This window comes from Barbus barbus (assembly GCF_936440315.1).
Source record: "Barbus barbus genome assembly, chromosome: 13".
Classification (NCBI taxonomy): domain Eukaryota; kingdom Metazoa; phylum Chordata; class Actinopteri; order Cypriniformes; family Cyprinidae; genus Barbus; species Barbus barbus.
In genome coordinates, this window is record NC_136741.1 from 5,426,168 (window position 1) to 5,439,294 (window position 13,127).

General features: G+C 43.3%; 1 protein-coding gene across 1 annotated transcript; it reads left to right on the forward strand.

Annotated features, from left to right (window-relative positions):
- Positions 1-5,215: 5,215 nt before the first annotated feature.
- LOC306879363 (uncharacterized protein) lies at positions 5,216-12,959 on the forward strand. The gene is made up of 2 exons (XM_079432228.1): positions 5,216-5,769; positions 8,912-12,959. Exon 2 carries the CDS (start codon positions 9,439-9,441, stop codon positions 11,230-11,232), a length of 1,794 nt encoding a protein of 597 aa, XP_079288354.1. The 5' UTR covers positions 5,216-5,769; positions 8,912-9,438; the 3' UTR covers positions 11,233-12,959.
- Positions 12,960-13,127: the final 168 nt, after the last annotated feature.

The window sequence follows — 13,127 nt, forward strand, 5'->3', positions numbered from 1 at the left end:
ATTTGGACAAATTTAGCATTTCATCATTTGCTCATCAATGGATCCTCTGCAGTGAATGGGTGCCGTCAAAATAAGCATCCAAACAGCTGATTAAAACATTATAATAGTTGCTTCTGGACAAAATAACAATCTATAATCAATAATAATGCTTCCTCCAGTGAAAAAGTCCAACCCACTGATGTCCTCTCACTGTAACGTGTCAGTTTTGGTTTTGTTCTGTTTCTACCTTATTTGGTTCTTCCTGTTTTAGTTCCTGTCCTAGTTCTGTTAATTAATGATCCCCATCACCTGTGTTTGATTTAATCATCTTGTTTCCTCGTTTGTTCCTCTACCTTTATAAGTCCTCAGTTCTGCCTTTATGTCTGTCGGATCTTGAGTTTACTAAGTGTCATGCGTGTGTTGAAGCTGTTTATTAAATACTACTCTTTTGTTTATACTTTTGTTGGATGCCGTTTTTCCTCCACAACCACCAGACCGTGACAGAAGATCCGACCGCTACAGAAAGCCAGACAAACGCCGGAGACCACGGAAATCATGACTCCGGCTGAAGTCGCGCTGTGCAGGTTGCGGCAGGGCGGCCTGAGGTTGGCGCGATATGTGGAGGTATTTCTCGAGCTTGCCAACCGGGTGAGCTGGCACGACGCAGCTCTGGGTGCACGTTTCCTGCTGGGGTTGAATGACGAGGTTATACGCTGCGATCTTCCAAAAGGTGATGTTTCCTTAATCGAGCTCATTAATTTAATCTTCTTCCTCAATGGACTCGACGAAGAAGTCGAGGAGATTCTCCAAACTCGTCATTCCGCTCCAGCAGGAACGCACTGCGTCTCCCCAGCTCATTCCTCGCCGGGATCCTCCACATACCTCACCAACGGCTCCTCCCGTCTGCCCAACCCGATAGTTCCGCCACCCACGTTTAAGAGGGTCCCTCCGACACTGAACAGGGGGCTACTGGATGAGGCTCTTCCCCTGGATTTCTCGGCTCCCGTGCTCTCTCCAGTGCCTGCTCCTCGCAAGTGCTCTCCAGTGCCTGCTCATCGCAGGTGCACTCCAGTGCCTGCTCCTCGCAAGTGCCCTCCAGTGCCGGCCCCGCGTAACAGCCGTCCAGAGTTCCCGCTGGTCCCGTCCAGCCCACCTGAGTTCCCGCTGGTCCAGCCCACCTGAGTTCCCGCTGGTCCCGTCCAGCCCACCTGTAGTCCCGCTGGTCCCGCCCAGCCGTCCTGAAATCCCGCTGGTCCCGCCCAGCTCTCCTTCGTCTCCGCTGGTTCCGCCCAGCACCGCGCTGCAAGAGCGCCTTCAGGTGTCTGCGCTGTAAGAGCGCCCTCAGGTGTCCGCGCTGCAAGAGTGCCCTCAGGAATCCGCACCTCCAGAGCTTCCCCTAGAGCCCGCTCCTCCAGAGCGCCCCCTAGAGCCCGTTCCTCCAGAGCGCCTCCTAGTGTCCGCCCCTCCTGAGCGTCCCACGGAGCCCGCAGCTCCAGTATGGCCCCTTGTGGGGAACATTCCCAAAGAAATTTTGGGGAGGGGCTATATACCTGTAATCCTGGTAGCCATAGTGGCCTTGCTAGGGACATTGGTCAGGGCCACTATGGCTCAATCCTCATGGCCTCATGATTCCCTTTGGGCTCCCCTAAAATTAATACGGCCAAGGCCGTCCAAGCTCCCTGAGCAGCCATGGCTTCCCGAATCTCCAGTTCCGCCTTGGCTTCCCGAGTCTCCTGATCTGCCATGGCATGCCAAGTCTCCTGATCCGCCATGGCCTCCCGTGTCTCCTGATCCGCCATGGCATGCCGAGTCTTCTGATCCGCCATGGCATGCCGAGTCTCCTGATCCGCCATGGCATGCCGAGTCTCCTGATCCGCCATGGCCTCCCGAGTCTCCAGTCCCGCCAAGGCCTCCCGAGTCTCCTGTCCCGCCATGGTCTCCCGAGTCTCCAGATCCGCCATGGTCTCCCGAGTCTCCAGATCCGCCCTGGAGGCTTCCCTTGTCTCCTCCCTGTCCTGGTCTGCTCCAGCCTCCAGGGCCCCCGGCCCCCCCTCCCCGATGTTACTGTTACGGTGCGGGACGCACCTTCCGGGAGGGGGAGATACTGTAACGTGTCAGTTTTGGTTTTGTTCTGTTTCTACCTTATTTGGTTCTTCCTGTTTTAGTTCCTGTCCTAGTTCTGTTAATTAATGATCCCCATCACCTGTGTTTGATTTAATCATCTTGTTTCCTCGTTTGTTCCTCTACCTTTATAAGTCCTCAGTTCTGCCTTTTATGTTTGTCGGATCTTGAGTTTACTAAGTGTCATGCGTGTGTTGAAGCTGTTTATTAAATACTACTCTTTTGTTTGTACTTTTGTTGGACGCCGTTTTTCCTCCACAACCACCAGACCGTGACACTCACAACAAAATCCATAGAAACATTTGTTTTGAACTGTTTTTGTTTTTAAATGGTGCTTGATCTGTGCATATTTCTCCCCTGATTCAGACAAGACAACTTTTAACATTTAAGTTAAAAATGTCTTAATGCTTAAAAAAAAGTTGTGTGGATTACTTGTGGATTATTGTGATGTTTTTATGAGCTGTCTGGACTCTCATTCTGACGGCACCCATTCACTACGAAGGATTCATTGGTCAGCAAGTGATGTAATGCTAAATTTCTCCAAATCTGCTCTGATGAAGAAAAACTCCTCTACATCTTGGACCACCTGAGTGTGAGTAAACGTTCTCCATTTTACCCTTTTGGGTTAACTATTCCTTTAAAACACTTACCATGTCTCATGTTTGAAATATCACCGGGTGGGGGTACTACCATGCTTTATTTATATATTTATTGGTTGGCTGTTGACTATGATGTAATACAACATGTTTTTTTCCTGTACTTTAACTATACAAACATACCAATAAAAAATATGCACTTCTACAATATAAAGCTGGTCTTGATTTGTAAACACTGAGGTGTAATGTTTATTAGGCATTCTGGTTTTATGAATGAAGACGTGGCAGGATTTCAAAATATTGCCCCCACTCATAACTACTAACATCTGCTCCCTTTGGATCTCAGATCTACTAGTGGACCGGCGAGTGTGATTGCTCAGACAATACAGCCCCACAGAGGATGCCTATGCTGCTTCCTGTTCCATGATCCACATAAGATAAACACACATTGGGTTCTTTGTCTCTTCCAGCACCCCTCATCAACCCCTCTCTATCTGCAAGGAGGGAGGGGGAAGGAAAACCAGTTGCTAGGCAGGCAGCATAACGGTTGCCTAGGGAACTGTAGCAGACGCAGCTGTGAGTGAATGGGGGAGAATGCGGAGGGGGAGGGAAAGGCAAGTTCAAGGCCAACACCCCCAGTCTGCGTAGAGTCCGTCAGCACCGCGACAGATGAAGGGGGAGCACGCGGGCTGCCGACGGAGGCCTGCAACTGACATGTCTCTTACCGTGACCCTCTTGATCCTAGCACTTCACTAGAATTGCATATTCTACAGTGGTTTAAGACAGGGCAAAAGGTTACATGTTATAAAGATTGTTGCAGCTGGCTTGAAATTATTTTTGCCACGGGTAAAAATACACGTACTGTGTCAAAAGGTTCTTAAAGGTAAAGTTCCCCAAAAATTTAAAATTTCACCCTCGGGCCATCTAAAATGTAGAAGACTTTCTTTATTCAATCTGAAAATGTTTTTTTATGAGCTTGTTTCATCTTTCAAGACATTTTTAACCTTAAACCGTGAAAAAGTCCATTCTCATACTTGAACAGTTTTGGACTGTTTTTGCTTGTAAACAGTGCTTGAACTGTGCATATTTATCTCCCGATTCAGACGAGATGACTGGAGAAAGCAATATTATAGATAGAGGACTCATATTTTAGCCAGGAACAATGGTTTAAAGTTAAAAAGGCTTAATGATGGATTTGTTTCTCACAAACACGCTGCTTTTCACTTTACATGATGTTTATTGATGGACTGGAGTGGTGTGGATTACTTGTGGAGTTTTTATCTGCTGTTTGGACTCTCATTCTGACGGCACCCATTCACTGCAGAGGATCCACTGATGAGCAAGTGATATACTGCTAAATTTCCATGAAGAAACAAACTCATCTATATCTTGGACGGCAAATTTTCATTTTTGGGTGAATCATTCCTTTAAAGCTCACTGAGGTTCACATGCAAATTTGTGAGGAAAATAATTGTATGACCTACTTCCATTTAAATGTAAATGTATTTTCTTTGAACAAACATTCCCATGAAAGGACCTGACTTCACTTTCACTTCACTCAAGTGCATTTACAAAGATGCGTGTGATTTCTGTAACTGGGTTCAAACTGAGCAACCGGTTGAAAAACCCTACAGTTGTTCTTGGAGAGATGATGTTACTTGTTTGTTTATGTATAATTAGCACTTCTGGGAACTGTACTGTCACCTGTAACATGATTTAGGTCAAGGAACTTAGAGTAAAACAGGAAGAACCTACCAATTGATGTTGTGTAATAATGACATAGACACATACACATAACTGAAATATGAGTAAATGCTGCAATGCATACAAGAATAAAATGTTCAGAATGTAACTTGAACTTGGCTTCCTGTTCTGGGACTGTATCCTTGGCCTGTATCATGTTTTGAAAGAGACAGGGTATGTACCTTCTTCAACAACAAGCTTTTGCAACTGAAAATCACTATGCAAAACTATAAACTAAATAATAGGCAGCTAAATTATATTAGTGTTTATTTTAATTAAATGTTATGCTACATTAAATGTCTTTACTATGTACTTAAAATGTGCATATCGTTACATTGTACTTACATTAAAGTAACTGCTAATTTGTACCCCAGTGTAAATAATAAGTGCTATAATATACTAATTACACTACTATAATACTTATCTTCAAGATCAGAATTTTTATTTGCCAATAATTTATTATTAGTAGTAATATCATTAATTAAAACCATCAACCCTGTATTTTCTTAAAAAAGCACAACATTCCGTTTGAGATGGATTAATGCACTTAATTTAATAGCACTTATACATTATTTTACTGATATAATGTTTAAAAGAAAAAACAAACAAAAAAGATTTCAAGAAATGTAGCTACTTAAACTTTTCAGAATAGAAGGTGAGATAGATTGTAATCAACTGAGACTTCTTTGAGCCAAAGTATCTTTTATGAATATTTACGCAACAGTTTAGCAGTCTCGTAACCCCCTCCTTCCTCCAGAGAAGCTGAAGTGTTGATTAAACAGAGGCTTGTTGGAGCACCACACAGTCACACCGCTGCTGCCGTGTATGTGATCGGTGTATAGGGTGAGTGTCGTTACGGTGAACGGGAGAAGAGCTTTTTTTGATCCCCTCCGTTACCTCTTAGGTCATTTCGGCAGGAGAGGAGGCTTGATGAACAAAAACGTGACTAGGCACCCAAAGCTCCGTGTTATGCAACCGCTGACCTACTAACACACATCCGAGGACGACGAGAGGAGAAAGTGTGTTTGTAAGTTACGTGTGCGTAAGAGACGTAAGAGAGAAAAACTGGAGCAAAGCCTCCGACATAACACAAGGACGAAGAGGGAGGGAGAGATAGACGGCGAATAGCAGCACATTCAGGGAGTCACATTAATCGACACAAAGCCGGTGAGTGGATCACGACCCACGCGGGACATTTCCAGCCCAGACTGAAGTTGTAAAAGGAGGAAAGAGCATAATCGGGACGAGAAACCGCATATAGAGGAGCGATTTATTGAAGAATAAAAGAGGATTCTTCCGTTTAACGAAAGGACTGTGCTATTTCACTTCGGTGAGTACAAATGCAGTCGGATTTTCACGTAATATTTCATAATACGTGCTGTATGTATTGTGTTTTACAGAGCTTGTAGCAGGCTAAGCAGTTGTAGGCTAGGCTCTTACCTTGCAACGTGGTCAGGGCATGTTATTGTTCACATGGAAACGGACTCGTGCCTCTCAAATGCTTCGCTGACTGACGAATTCATTGGTTTTCAATGATTTTTTTCTTTGTTTATTTTGGCATATCGTGAACTGTAAGGTACCAACAGATTATGTCGTATTGTGCATTGCATACAAATTCACATTCAATGTCAAGGCGAGACGGTCGTGGCGTGGGGGAGGTGGTGATCATTACGAAATCCAAACGCAAGAGTGGCTGTGAGGTCAGTTAATGTGTGTGCATTGCGGTGCCACGATTCCCTTGCATTTCAATAAGTTAGTTGCAAGTCAGCGTTTGGTTGTAAAATAGGATATCCCGATAGGATAATGCGTTCCGATGCCACGCGAGGGGTTGTTCAGAGACAGACCTTCCTCAGATGCGCGAATGTTTAATAATCACAGTAACGTTAGCCTAATAATCACAGTGACTCGTAGGTTATTGTGCAATGTGAAGCGACGTAAAACTTTTGGTTGGGAAAGAGAGAGGTTTAGTCACATGCAAAGACTAGAAGACTAATGTTTAATAATTAATCATAACTAATTGTGATGCAATACCCATTGCATGCTCGGCTCATAAAAAGCTGACCAACTCCCAAACCGAGTACACTTTGCCCCTTAACAATTCCACCACTCCCCGTTCAGCAATGCCAGGAATCTGAAACTGCCTCACATTGCTCCCAAACTTCTGGCAATACTAAGCATCAGTCTGAAAACCAAATAAGAACGTTTTTGTTTCAGAAAAAAAACCCAAGTGATATGCACACAAGTGGTCATACAATCTGAAGAGCGTCCTAGTCTCTGACAAGTTGGCCTGGACTCAATTTTCATAGACAGTTATTGTGATTTCAGCATTAACCCCTGTAATTAAGAGTCTAGCCAACACACTATCTCACAGTCTTACTGGCCTACTTGGCCTTTAGGTTGGAAGGAAGACTGGAGGCGTAACAGTTTTGCCTACATGTGACTGGGAGAACACATGCAGGGAGGCTTCCAGATGTAAACACTATCTACGTAGAACGGTGCATAACTGTGTGTTTGACTGGACCTCAAGCTCTTTTTTTTCTGAATTGTGGAAGAGGAAACGTAAACAAGCTGGGGGAACCAATAACACAAATGTGCATGTGGACGGTCATGTCTTCCTCCCTATTCTTTGAAAATCATTCCTATCCTAAGTCACTAATCTACCATTAAATAAAGGTTTATAGACACTATATTTATAGTAACTTAGGTGTTTGAATTTAGCTCAGCGTGTCCTAAAATGATCCTTGACTGTGATGACAAACTGGCAACAAGCCACAACCTGCAGTCTGAACTGCGCAGTACCTCATTCTCTGTTTTATAGCTGATGAGTGATATTACAAAAGCTGGACCACATCGGACAATCCTTGTGGCGTAAGAGCAGAATCCCTAATTTTGAAATCTTCCTCCCTTTCTCATTGCGTTTCAGGAAAATGCTAGTGCATTTGATGCATATCAGTGCATCACTGGAGTGATTCATAGCCCAGTTTAATCTAATATTCTGATGCTGACGTATTCACTCTTTTTTCGTACCTCTGCAGTGCTGGTAAATTCCTGTCTCGCTCCCCAATTGGAATCCTTAACTCCTCTCTCACCCAAGCACACTATTTTTGGTAGGCACTATAATTCCTCCCCACTTGCTCAGACGCACTCTATCACAGACACACCCATGCACGCACACACCGTTGCCGCCCCACTGACCTATTTTACAGCACAGCGTTGGACCCAGTGCGCGCACGCACCGTGTTTATGGAGCAGCCGGTTTCTAGGTCAGTGGGACACGCGCAACGTCCACTGCCCTGCCCCGTGCTCTCTTTTACGTTCCTACAGAAAAATGGTCATGCATGGACCAAATACTTTGTGCTTCCATGTTTTCAGGATGCTCTGTCCCCACAGTGCTGTGAGCCTAACCACAATGGACAAAGTTACGCACAAATGTAATACAAAGTAATACTCACTCATGTGGTTGAAGATAAGGGATAATTCAATCGGGCTTAAACAAAACAGGCGTATGCAAAGTTCTATGTTTGCTTTTGAGAACAACGGGCTGTTTGTGTTGTACATTTTTGTTCCTCTTCCTCTTTTTAGTGTTGAACTATGAGAATGCCTGGTGTTGAGGTTGTGTTTTAGCGATGGTGCAATAGCTGTGTGTGATTATGTAACACGAATTCAGATTCTCACGATAAGCTGCAAAATCAGATGAGCTAACAAGTCAAAGACAAAGTCCTAATAAGAAGTCAGTTAAAAACTGAGTTGTGTACATTACATACTCCTTATTTTTAGTAAACCAAATGCTCTTAGTTACATTGTCAATAAATTATGTTTAGATCACAAATAATAAAAAGAGAAAGGGTTATTCCAGTTATTCCACACCTTTAGTTCTCTTCTGTGGTGCTTCCTTTGCCTGGAGTCCTGGCAGTCAGTCAGGTGTCTCTGATTATGTGACAGTGCAGTATCTTACACAATATGTGTCCTACTGCAGCACGGCGTGATCTCCTACTCGCTGTTCTACACTACTCTACTGACCTACATTTCTTTAGAGCTTGTAGGACAGAGGAGAAGCAGAACATTTCAGTTGCTGCCAAGATTGGAAATGGAACACTGGGATGTTTCCGAATGAATACAGAGAATACATTTTGCTATTGCATCATCTGACATTCATCCATGGTATTTATCATCAAAGCTGTAATGTTTGAATGCAAATTGAAAGGAAAGGTCTTCACAAAACCCTCAAATTAAAGTTAAATGCTTGTTCTAATATAAGGGACTGAATGTACCTCTTAACTACATACATAAACCTACAACAGAGTTTAAAAAAAGACAATGTCACCAGTGCAACTTTGGAAAAAATACACCATTTATAATAACTTTATCCTGCTGTGTTACTTCTTGTTACCTTTAACTCTATGACACATTTGTTTCATTCATTCTTGTAGGCACATTTTAAGTAAACACATCCTGTTTCATTGTCTTTACAGATCTGTTCATCAAAGACTGAGATAAAACATTGAGCTGGGACGGATCTGAGGAACGATCAACATCTTTCGAGGTGCTTGGAAAAAGAAAGTTTATTCTTCAACAGCAATCCCAGCCTGCGCTGCCACCTCACCCATCAAGAACAAGGAGCTTTGCCAAGTCAACAAATTAAACTTGGAAAGAACTGAAAACAAGCTAAACGACAACTAAAAAAGAAGACTCTCTCTACTAAACTAAACTTGTAGCACACCAATCCAATGACGGTTGTTTTTGTTGCCTTTCATCTTTTTCTTATCTTTTTGACCAGTCTGGACACTTGAAAGGTTTGAAGACTGGTTAGAGTGGGAAAAAAGGCATCAATCAAGAAATACGTACGGTTCCTCTTTGGAGGAAAAAACATAACCTCATACGTCATTGAACATACTGTTTTTGAAGATTTAATCAGAAACAAATACTCTTCAGTATTAAATCATTCGTTTTCAATGTCCACTGAGTGCCAGTTATACAAACTGGCCTTAACAGGATCACAATGGAAAGCTTGAATCTCCCTACCCAAAACGACGGTTCCAGTTTGGAAACATTAGAAACATTCTCAACCTACAGTGAGAGTTTACCATCACCTCAAATCACCAGCTCTCCTCGTCAAGGCCGACTAATAAAACCAAAACCCAACATGACTTGTCGGCGAAAGCGGGAGTTCATCTCAGATGAAAAGAAAGATGCATCCTACTGGGAAAAACGACGCAAGAATAACGAGGCTGCCAAAAGGTCAAGGGAGAAGCGCCGGCTCAATGATATGGTGTTGGAGAACAGGGTAATGGCACTGAATGAGGAGAATGTGCGGCTGAAGACAGAACTCCTGCAATTGAAACTAAGATTTGGCCTCATAAGCTCTGCCTCTTACATGGAGAAGACCCAGGAGATCAGCAGTGCTACCGAGGCAGCGGCTAATGAAGCTAATGGTACTGGAGCAACTTCTGGAAATCCGTATTACTCAAGCAGTGGATACTCCAGTGCTTCTCAGGTCATGATGAACTCTGATTCCTCAGAGGCTGAGCAGCCAACCAGGAGTGAACGCCACACAGCATTAACCAAGTACTCCTCCCGTGGATCACTGTCTGACATGTCTGATGGATCTTCACGGGACAGTCCTGAACCTATAAACTTTGACATCAAACACGAGAGCTCTGGAATGGACATTAATAGGCTTGAGGCAAGTGTTCTTAATGGCATGTTCAATGGCCATCAAAGTCTTGGGCAACTGGAGAATCACCAAGTGCAAGAAATGGAACTGCAAGAAAGTGTCAATAACCCAGCTCCTCCTTCCGCCACAGCCCAAAGAAGCGTCATCCTCTTTCGTTCCGGAAGCAGTTCCTACCCTGTTGAGAGCCAAAGAGCGGAGGAAATGGAGCAGCAGGTGGCATCCCAAACACAACAGAATGGGAAAATCACTCATTTTACTCAAACAGGGTGCAGTCTACCAATAAGACCTGATGGTTTAGAGACTCTTTCAGAGGTGGCACAGCAGCTGGCCAGGAGGTCTTTGGATTCACCAAGCTATGAATTCACTAACGGCAAGGCAGATGCCGGGGAGAGCAGGCGGTTTGTCATACAGCATCAAGACCTGACTGTCCAAGGACAATGCAGAAGTCAGGTTCAAGAGGGCACTCCAAATTCCTTTGCCCCAGATTTGCTCAACGAGGCTGGAAAAGCCCACATATACCCGCGGTCCAATCCCTACCTCAGCACTCTGAACGAGGAGCCACCAGTGCTAACGTATGAAGGTTACCCAAAAGCAGATGGCTTCTACCAAGAGCGCTCCTCCTCAAGCAAGGACACCTCCTCTAGCGACGGAGACCCACGCAGCTCAGATAAGGAAGCCTCCACTGACGATGAATCTCCCTCATCCTCTTCCTCTGATACCGGTGGATATCATGCCATCCACCAGTCAGCATCCTCACCCACCATGGTCGCCAGTGATGCTTACCAGTATGGAGACAACCAAGGTGAGATGAAAGGCACTGCTCTGCCACACAAGCTAAGGCTCAAGTATAGAGGACTATCTAACGGTGGCTACCAAGACGTCCCGGCTACAATAGCTGCTATGTCACCTGATTCCGCTCTGCCTCAGCACCCGTACCTGGCGCTAGCGCAGGTTAACCAGCAGCAAGGCAGCAGCTCTGGAAGCAAGGAAGGGGAGAGTGAGACAGCAGATGAACTTTGCACACAACAGTTTCCTTCCAGAGAGAAGGAAGAGGTATGGAAGGAAAGCGGGAAGAGGAGCTCAGGAGGACGAGGTAGCAGAAACAAGAAACCTGACTGAAACTGCTTTTAAAGAGTTAAGACAGGTCTTGATAAATGTCACCTTTACCATCCATAGAAAGAAAAATGAAAATGGTACCAATTAATTGCATGAGAGTCTATTGCTTATACGTAACAACAACAAAAACAAGAAAGTAACTCGTGTTCTTGGTCTGTTTTCTTATCAAGAGCGATTCTGTGACCTTTTAATGCAGCTCTGTTCTCTCACTCTCTTTCATAAGCACTTAACTGTAACTCAAAGAAGTTGCGAAGAGGAAATCGAGCCCTTTCAAATGATCTTTTTCCTCTTTCGAAACAAACCAACAAAACTCTGTATAGCAACCTTTGACTTCACCTTTGAATATTTACATATCTCTACCATGTTTCGTAGCTAAATTGATGGGTAGTCTCTGAACCCAAGTAGTTTTTGCCACAAGTTGATGGAGTTAAAGGCACAAGTCCTTTTCTCTTTACTGATTTCAGGAGGAACAGCTTTAACTGGTTTATTGCCTGTCTCTCTCCTCTGCCTTTGGACTTTAGCATTATTGAAGCACTTGGACTATTGTAATACTGTGACATGACTAAACATATCATATTTCAATATATTTTATGAAAAAAATGACATGTCAATCTTAAAGAGTAGAAAAGTGGGAGAAAGACACTGTCTACTTCTTACTGTTTGAATTCCTGTATAGTCCTTTCCTAATGTTCATATCTGATGCTTCCATTATATTTTTTAAATCATCGTATTTATGTCCCTGTATCACACCATTCAAGAGAATGTTCTCTTCATAGTGTTTCGGTCATTCATAGGTCAAGGTTAACCAGTGAAAAATCACCTTTTGTACATCACGTTACTATATTGTATCACTGTAAAGGAGCCTGATGGATCGACCCTCTTCAAAGGTCACTGTGACCAATCCTTTTTTTGAAAAAGTCTACCTGACATTTAGCCAAATTAGAGTAAAACCTTTTCAGAAACGTCAAGGCGGTCTCTCCCGAGGCCGAATTAATATGTGGACTGTACAAAGTGTAAGATATATCATTGCCATCTCAAGATGGTCGTGTCCTCTGTGGTCAGGTTTCAGAGATGCCTCACATGCTACCTCATGAGAAGAAACGGTTGAGGTTACGCAGAACTGGAGAGTTTCTCCTTTGGTGTGTGTAGCCCATTGCATCATGATACCCATTAACTGTTGCGTATAAAAGTTAACACACAGTAAAATGCTGCAGCACACAACTACGTGTAACCTAGACACAAACCCAGTCCCACTAGTTGTCTTTGTAGAATTTACCACAGCTGAAAGCTGCTTCTGCACTGAATTTTTTTCATCAGATTTTATACAATCTGTGTTTATTGTTCCCAAACAGGTGCCTGGCACTGGCCATTATGTAAAAACTGTACAGACAAATTCTCTCTTTTGAGTATTTTAAGTTTGTATCAAGTTTATTTTGGCATTCTATAATAATAATTATTAATATTGTATTTTATTTTATACTCCAATGCTATTATTCTTTTCGGGTTAATATTTCTTGTGTCTGTTCACCTCAATGCGATACAGTATGTATGTATTTTCATGTCCTGTTCATCTATTTCACCTCTGTACCCTGGTGTATTGTGTGGTATTTACTGAAGTTTTAAGAAAAAAAAAAAAGATGTTTGTTAAAAAAGGTGGGCGTACCTGTCGAGGTGCTCAGAATGACACTAAAGAGTGGAAAGAAAAATAAAACATGTTGTATGTTAAATTTAAGTTGCCTAATGTTGTTTATACCCCACAATAAAGTGTTACCATAAACAATACCAGCCTGCACTTGCACAAGATTTAAAACCAGACCAACGGAAAAGCAAACAGACTTCATGGTTCCAGCTTCTGACTTTTCCTCTCTCCTTCTAGCACCATAAACTAATTGAACTGA

Excerpts from the sequence above, each read along its gene's own strand:
- LOC306879363 (XM_079432228.1), top strand. The coding sequence starts at position 9,439 with ATGGAAAGCTTGAATCTCCCTACCCAAAACGACGGTTCCAGTTTGGAA.